Source organism: Phalaenopsis equestris, unplaced genomic scaffold, assembly GCF_001263595.1.
Source record: "Phalaenopsis equestris unplaced genomic scaffold, ASM126359v1 Scaffold000250, whole genome shotgun sequence".
NCBI classification, from domain to species: domain Eukaryota; kingdom Viridiplantae; phylum Streptophyta; class Magnoliopsida; order Asparagales; family Orchidaceae; genus Phalaenopsis; species Phalaenopsis equestris.
In genome coordinates this window covers 354,307-363,262 of record NW_018164692.1, presented here as the reverse complement: position 1 = coordinate 363,262, position 8,956 = coordinate 354,307, and the positions used below count along the sequence as shown (strand labels likewise).

Genomic DNA, 8,956 nt, shown 5'->3' with positions numbered 1-8,956 from the left:
TCTCTTTTGACCTTCTTTTGTACATATACAAGTTTGCTTTTAAGTCCTTTTGGCAACCGTGATTCTCTGCTATATGGTTCTTATGCGTTCTTATGATGACATATTATTTATGTCTTTATGCTTTCCTCATAGCTTTGATTTTTTAAAGGAGGATGTGCATGCATGCCGTCAAGTTCTTATGTATTTACATATCTCACTCCTAAATTTGGTGTGATTGTGACTCTGAAGTTTTACGTGTAAATATCAAAGTTTAGAAATTAGTAAATACCTAAAAATTGTGTGGTATGTATGTATGTAAATACTTAAATTCATTAATTTGGAAGTGTTCTTTTTTTCTTTGTTATGATTGAAATTTGATTGAAATGGTAATATAATTATTTGGAATTTGGGGATAACTTTTAGAAATACTGTATTTATGTGTTTTCACTCTATGATGTTTTAGAATTGTCACTGATAGTTGAGGTTGACCAGTTTCGATATATTTCTCTTCTTGTTGTCATCTTTTTTTTAGATAGTTTCCAGCTTAAAATAATTGACTAAAGGATCTGTTTCGCTGCTTTCAGGGAAGATGAATTTTAGAAAGAGATTTCCTTTCTGATGTCACGTCAGCCCTATAGCTACAGTCGACAGTTTTAAAGATGCGCACGGAGTCTCGCATAAAAATGTGACTTCTTCTGATGAGCTGACGGTCAAGTTGCTTCCACTGACGAAAATGATCACGAATTGATAACATCATTGGATGACAGTTTAGGACGAGACATACATCACATTCATGTTAAAAATAATATCATGATTATTTTACTTGTAATTTTATTATTATTTTTTCTTTTTTCTTTAGCACTTTCGGTACTCACTGTTAAGTGAGTTGTGTATATGAATTTTTGTTCTGTTTTGAAATGAATTTTTGCTCCTAAAGTATCAAATATATGACCATCACAGTTTTGTTTTAAACAACTTTACGAAAGAACGACATAATGATCATTTTTTAGAAACGATTACTTCACAGTTGTTTTCACACAGCTGCAACAAACAGACAATCAGCTTCCTATGCAGCGAAAAAATATTACCTCAGGAGTACTGATGCATCAGTACTCCAATGAGGAGGTGTCACGTGACATTATGATGAGGTCATTGTATATGTGGCAGCGCAACCGTAGCTGCCCCAAACATACTCTAAATTATCTATTTGATTACTAATTTTCAAAATTTATATCATCATTTTATTTTTCAAGAAGTGAAATATACCTTAGCATGCATAAATAAGGTGATTGGTATGAGTTAAAATCTAGGTGATAGATATTTAAATATATAAAAATTGGGTGCTATGGATGCAAATCTTCCAATAAAAAATTTACCATAATTATAAAAATAATAAACAATGAGCATAATAAGCAATAAAAACTAAATAATATCGGAAAAAAAACTCGAGTAATACCGATTCCGGCAAAATGTTTGAATAACATCAATTAACTTACCAATAATAGTAAAAAACAGCGTAAATAACACCAAAATAACACTTGAATACTACCATAAATAACACGGGAAAATATTACGAATCTATGACTAAAAAAAGATACGAATAATATCATACGAATAATATCGTGAATAATACTAAGTTTGAATAATACCACGTAACTCACCCATAATACCAAAAAACTGCGTGAATGGCGTTGATTCACTATTTTTTTGCGGTGTTATTTGCATTACTATTCAAGTATTATGAACCTGTTTATAATGCAGGATAAAACATGAACATGTTAAAAAAAAAAAACCTGTTTATCCGGAACGAAGCGAAGACAATAAACGCCATTCTCCGCGTTTGAAAAAGCACCGCAGCTGTTTAGCTCTCCGCCCACTGTTCTTTCTTTCGGCTGCCGCCCTCTTCTCGCAGTTACGCAACTCTCGTCGGGCTCATCCTGCAAATCAGTCTTCAAACCTCCAAAAATGCTCTGCTCAATCCCCACATCAAGATCCACCCTCAGCTGGCTTGATCGCCTCTACACCTCCAAGGGTTTCACCGTCCCCGCCGACCTCGATCTCGATCACTTTCTCTACTCGAACTCTAAACCTAAGCCCACTCCTTCGAATCCAGAGGCCGTTGATCCCCCTCTCAGCGGGATGAAGCTGCAGTCCCGAAAGAGGGTCTTCTTAGAGAAGGAGCAGTGCCTATTTTCTCTGATGAGCAACGTTCTCTCCGAGCTCTTCGTTATGGGAGACACCCGCAACTCAATTGCAAACCTGAAAGGGGCGCGGAAGCAGCTGAATCCTAGGGCGTGCGTCTCTTCAGCTTCCGCCAGTGCGGATGGCGGGGCTTCGGCGATGTCACCTTCCAGCGCCGACAATAGCATCGCCGAAGCGAAGAGGGGTCCGAAGAAGATGAAGAGGATGCGGGCGAACCCAGGGCATGCAGCGGGTTGGGATCCATCGGTTTCTACTGGCACGGTTGTGACGGTGATTGATACCAGCTCGCCGGGGTGGAAGACGGAAAAAAATTTCAGAAAGGGGATGGTGTGGAAAGGAAGGGAGAAGAAAATGTGGAATGTGAGCAGGAAGAAGAGAAAATTGGGTTTGGTAGAAAAGTTTGTTGAAGAGAAGGAGAGGACCGTGAGGCTGCGGCCTCTGGCCGTGTTGAAAGGGCAGGAGCTGAACGAGAATGCTAAGTTGCAGAATGAAGTAAATTTCTTTTTGACATATCGCATTTTCTTATGATTTCGACTCTTAATTAACTGCCATTAACTTGCCATATCTTTACTTCATTTTAAATTTAGTTAACCATGCAAAATTAGCTTAATTATTTTGTAAACATAAGTTTAATCAGGAGTATAAATTTAATGATGATTAATGTACTTTAGTTTACCTTTAGTTTTTCTAATTATGAAGAACGAAGTTAATTACTTTACATACATGAGCTATGAAAAGATAAACTTCATTATTCTAAAAAATATAAGCTTATGAAAAGATAAGCTTAACTTTGATTCTGAAATTTATGTCAATTCATTCATTTTACTTGAACTAGCTGATTAAAGTTGGAGATAATTTGTTGTATTTTTCATTTCATCATTTGTGCTAAATTTAGTAATGTCTAGGAAAACTTAAAGGTTGAAGCTAACTATAAATAGGAAATAGAAAATGTAAAATGATGTTTCATGGATTGGTGAGGTGGCGACAATAATTTTATGGATCAATGAGACGACATAAAGAGAATGCGGAAGCTGACATATGGGATCGCAGGAGTTAGTGCTGATATGTTGGAGACTGAATTGATGGAATTTTATTTCGTCATAATCCTCCGTAAGCAAATAAATAGATGTTGTTCATTCAAAGCTTGTATGCCAATTTGTGAGTTATTTGTTGTGATAATTCTTTAATAGGATTGTCAACAAGTTGTGCATCTGCGGGGACAAGCTGAATATAAAATATACTATTATCTAGCTTCTTTTATAATAATAAAATATCTATCTACTTCAATGCTTTTTATTCAATCATATTTCATAGAATTATGTGCAACTTTAATAGTTGATTTGTTGAAGATAATTTATTGTATGTTTCATTTCATAATTTGTGCCAAATTTATTAAAGTCCAAGGAAACCTATTGAAGAAAATATATAATAATTAGGAAATAAAAATTATAGAGTTAATTATAATTATGATGATCCATTGATTGGTGAGTTTATAACTTACAACAATAATCCCATGGATTAATGAGGCCGTTTGAAGAGAATAAGGAAGCTGATAGATGTGATTGTAGTAGTCAAGAAAGATATGTTAGAGGCTAAATTATGCAAATGAATTTATGTTATTAATTCCGATCTTTTAAGTTATTGTCCTTATAATCCTTTGATGAGAATGTCAACAAGTTGTGCATCTGTGGTCATAAGCTGAGAATAATTAGTAGCATTTTTATGATAATAAAATGCTATCAACTTCAATATTTTTTCTTTATTCATATTGCACAGATTATGTACAATATTATTGACTGTTTTGATGTCATAATAAAGCCTGATAGGACCTTTTTATTCAATCTTTAAATTTTTTAGGATAATTTTCAGCCACTTTAATATATAGATTTTATATGCCATAGATCTAAATTCAGCTTTTGCACTAGATTTTGCCACTACCCTTTTATTACTTATTCAAATTATATATTTTTCTTCTAAGGATGTGCAATATTCTAAAATTATCCTATTAATCATTGACACTGTATAATCAAAAACTTAAGTTTCAAGCATTAGATTTTCCTGCTCTTGAATGAAATTATTTTATGTAGGTTTCTTTTCATGTATTATAAAAGTCAATGTGTAACTCCTAGATATGATTCATTAGAATTTTGCATGAATTGATTTACCATACCAACAATATAGACTATGGCAGGTCTAGTTTGTGATAAACTACTTTAGTCTTTGGTAATAGGTTTTCTATCCCTATGTTTTTTGAAGCATCTTTCGTTAAGTTTATGATTAAATTTATAGGGTTTTTGACAAGGCTTGCACTCCAACTTGCTTGTTTCTTTTATTATGTATGTCATGCATTTTTTTTTTTTGGTGATATAGAGATCTTATGTCAAGGGTGTGCAACCTCAATACCAATGGAGTAATTCAAGTTATTTTATTTTGTGACTTCAAATTATTGTAACATCATATTTAAAATCTCTATACTCTTATGATGAGGCCATTGACATAAATGAATAGCGTATAAACTCCTTTTAAAGCCACGTTTCACATAAAATGTATGGCCTTGTTACTCTGTTTGTATTTCATGTTGATTATTATCTCGGTAGATCTTCTGAATTATGTTGTTTGAGATTAATTAATACCATAAAAGACCATTTTAAAGTTAAACAAAATTTTTTTCTTAAGAGAAACAATATATATATATATATATACACACTTAGACTTGAAAGGAGAATTTTATAAGTTGGTGGTGAAACCTGCAATGCTTTATGACACAAAATGTTGGGCTTTAACGAGAAGTTTAAAACTAAGTTAAGTGTTTTATTTTAAGAGTGCACATTTTGCATTAAAACAAAATCAAAAGGTACAAAAAAAGAGCTATAACAACTACACAAAAAAAGGCAGCTTGATTGACATCTTCCTCAACCACGCAAAAAAAAATCGGGGTCACAAGTGTGATCCTCCCAAAAGAAAGATCTATCCAAAGCAAGCCTGATACAAAAATGGGCCTCTTTGTTAATTCTCTATATGAAAATAAAAAAATAACCTGTCTAAAATTAGAGAGAAACGTCAGTTTCAAGCTCAATCTGTGGTTTTGTTGCCAAACCTTAATTTTCATGCCCTTCTGAAAGGAATTAATGTCCTCTTCATTCTCCCCCTCAATGATGATTCCCTTCATTTCCAGCATCCATGACTAAAAAACAGTGGCAAAAAACAACACCGCCTCATATTTCTGTTGTGGTATATTTAAAATAGAACAATCGACGACGAAGTGAAAAAATAGAACTAGAATATTCACACCAGAAAAGAACAAGAGTGAAACACACAGATTTATGTGGTTCGGTGAATTGTCTACATCCACGGAGCTGCAGAAGATTTTATTAATTGAGGAAATTACACCGTCGATCGTCTTGACTTATAAGAGAAAGTCTCACTTCCTCACTCTCCTCTTCTCTCTACCGGAGAGTCACCACACAATCGAAGAGAACTCCAAAGAAAACAAAGAGAAAGCTCAAAATGCTTTTCACGCCTGCACCTCCTTCACAGGTCCAAACAAATGGAGGAGAAGCAATGCTCTTAGAGTTTAGACACTTCTCTTCTTGTTCTTCTTTGGTTCGATTGCAAGCGAACAATCGATTGCTGAAGATGAAGTATAAATAAAGAAGAACGAAGCCTTCCAATTTCTTATGCAGACTTGGATTTCGGTCACACCAGGAAATCCCGAAACTCTCTTCTCTGTTAGGCTGAAAGAGGAGGTTACAGAAGAGTAGCCAGTTAATTTTGATTTTAATTCCTTCTTCTATTTCTATAGAAATGGTGGGACCCACCAAAGCTAAGAGGATGGGAGGCGGGAACGGTTCAAAGAGACGGCAAACAGAAATATATTTTAGTTTTTTTTTAACCGGGCTCCACACTCAACAAATCTCGCACTTTGAGACCGATACATAGGCTACAACTTCTTCTTCCTCAATCTGATATCTTCCATTGACGGTGCAACCATTTTCTTCAACATGATATCCTCCACATCTGCAACTCAATGCCCCTATCTTCAAGCTAGAAAACCAACTGAAGCTGCGCACAACTTCAGTTTCTCATGAGTAACACCCTTTGTCAACATATTAACAGAGTTTTGACTCCTACAAATTTTCTCAAGCAACAACTGTCCGTCATCCAACAATGACCTTATGAAGTGATACCTGATCTGAATGTGCTTAGTCCTGGACTGAAATGCTGGATTCCTACCAAAGAATATGGCGCTCTAACTATCACTATAGAGACTGCCCTTCTGATTCTTCTTGCCCAATTCTTCTAAGAAGTCCTGTAGCTATATCATCTTTTTTGCAGCCTCTGACACTGCTATATACTCAGCTTCTGTAGTAGACAAGTAGACAATGAAACTGTCTTCTAGACAATGAAACTGTCTTCTGCAGATTAGAGCCTCATGATATTGCAGTGCCACCAATTATATAAACATAGCCTGTAGTACTTCTTATGTTATCAATGTCTCCAGCTAAATCAGCATCAACATAGCCCTGTACCTCTGAACTCTTTCCTGAGAAACACAAGTAAGTTTCTGAAGAGCCTTTTAGGTACCTTAAGATCCACTTCACTGCTTCCCAATGTTCATTTCTTAATTACTCATGTATCTGCTAACAACTTTCACTGCATGGGCAATATCCGGTTTGGTGCAAACCATAACATACATAAGTGAACCAATAGCTAAAGCATAAGGAATCTTACTTATGTGGTCTCATTCCTTCTCTGACTAGGGTGACTGATTCTTGCTGAGTCTGAAGTGACTTCCCGAGGGTGTGCCAACTGGTTTGGCCTTATTCATGTTAAACCTGCTTAGTACTTTTTTCGCATACTCAGTCTGAGAGAGTCTCAACATACATCTGACTCTATTTCTGACAATTTTCATACTAAGAATTTATTTTGCCGCTCCCAAATTCTTCATTGCAAAGTGCTTTGACATATGCTCCTTTAGATTATTGATCTCATCAATAGTAGCCTCTATAATAAGCATATCATCCACATACAACAGAATGATGATATAAGAATTATCAAAATACCTAACATATCAACGGTTATCTGTCTGACATCTGCTGTACCTTGCATTGTGCATGAAATTATCAAATTTCTTGTACCACTGTCTAGGAGCTTGCTTCAGGTCATACAAACTCTTCTTCAATATGCAAACCCTACTCTTCCTTTCCCTGTATTATGAACCCTTCAAGTTGGTGCATATAGATGTCTTTTTCAAGGTTCCATGAAGAAAAACTGTCTTCACATCTAATTGCTCAAGGAAAAGATCTTCAGTAGCCACTAGAGACAGTACCATTATGATGGTTGTAAGTTTCACCACCGAAGAGAAAATCTCAGAATAATTAATATCATGCTTCTGCTGAAAACTCTTTACAATAAGTCTAGCTCTGTACCTCTTACTATCATCATGCTCAATCTTCACTCGGTACACTCACTTGTTGTGTAGTGCCTTCTTCCCATATGGAAGTTCTGTCAACTCTAAATCTGATTTTCTAGTAGATAATCTATCTCCTTTTTCATGACTAGCTTTTACTTGCTTGAATTTTCATCTTGCAAGATTTCTTCATAACTCTGAGGCTTTACATCATTTGTCAGCAGAATGTAGTTCAAAGTTGGAGAATAACACTGTGGAGAACGTCTCACCCTTTCTGACATGCGAATTGCAACTTCAGGGGTAGATTGCTCTGAAACTGACTGTGGAACAATAGGAGTGGATGCCTCAGATCCACGCTCCTCGTCACTTGCATCTCTGTCATGCACAATGATCTCTGGTAAATCATCAAATCTTAACAACTCAGATTTCTGCAGTGCTGTTTCAGAAACTGTACTTAACTTGTCCTTGTACATAACCTTTTCATTGAAAATCACATTCCTGCTCCTGCTCCTTATGATCTTCTTACCCTGATCATCCCAGAAACGATTCCCATATGTCTCGTCTCCATAGCTAATGAATTAACACTTTTTGACTTAGCCTTAAGTTTACGAGCATCAGAATTAATGAGAATATAAGAAAGACATCCAAAAGTCTTAAGGGGAGAAAATTTAACCTCTTTCACACTCCTGACTTCTTCAGGTAATTCACTGTTTAATGGAACAAATAACCTTTTATTTATTAAATAAACTGCAGTACTAACTGCTTCTGCCTAGAAAGTAGGTGGTAGTCCCTCGTGCAATCTTATGCTTCTAGCCCGCTCATTAATTTTTCCGTTCATGCGTCCTGCAACACTATTTTGCCATGGTGTCCCTGGAATGGTCTTCTCCATTCTGATGCCCTGAGCTGCACAGTATTGAACCCCTTGAACCAACCATCAATGTATTCATCACCATGGTCAGATCTCAGACATTTCAGCTTTAAGCATATCTCTGTCTCAGCCATGACCTTCCAAGTCTTTGTTTTCGTTCGTTTTTCTCTCTTTTATTTTAGAAGGAGTCGCCAGCTTGTCGATCGTCGTATACTTCCCATATTCGAATAAATCTCCATTTTGAATCAGATCAATGATTCAAAGAGGAGAGGAACCGAATAAAAAGAGACATACGACAAAGCGACAAATAAGAGAAAACACAAAACGTGGAGAGCCTACGTGCGGTAAACCTCGCAAGGATAGGTTAAGAGTGTCCGTCCAAACAAGATCGGGCGAAAGCACCTTAAATCGATATCCGCGAAAGAATACCTACGTAGACTACCCATAACCAGAGATTCAGGTGTAGGTGCCTGTTCTGGGGTCAAGAGCACTCCCAA

General features: G+C 35.9%; 1 protein-coding gene across 1 annotated transcript in view; it reads left to right on the top strand.

The window, feature by feature from the left end:
* Nucleotides 1–1,777: 1,777 nt before the first annotated feature.
* The window catches only part of LOC110024129, a 27,486-nt gene continuing 20,307 nt past the window's right edge, over nt 1,778–8,956 (top strand). Inside the window, exon 1 of the mRNA XM_020723912.1 lies at nt 1,778–2,673. Within this exon, the coding sequence (XP_020579571.1) occupies nt 1,945–2,673 (729 nt within the window). The 5' untranslated portion in view covers nt 1,778–1,944. The remainder of the gene's footprint in view (nt 2,674–8,956) is intronic.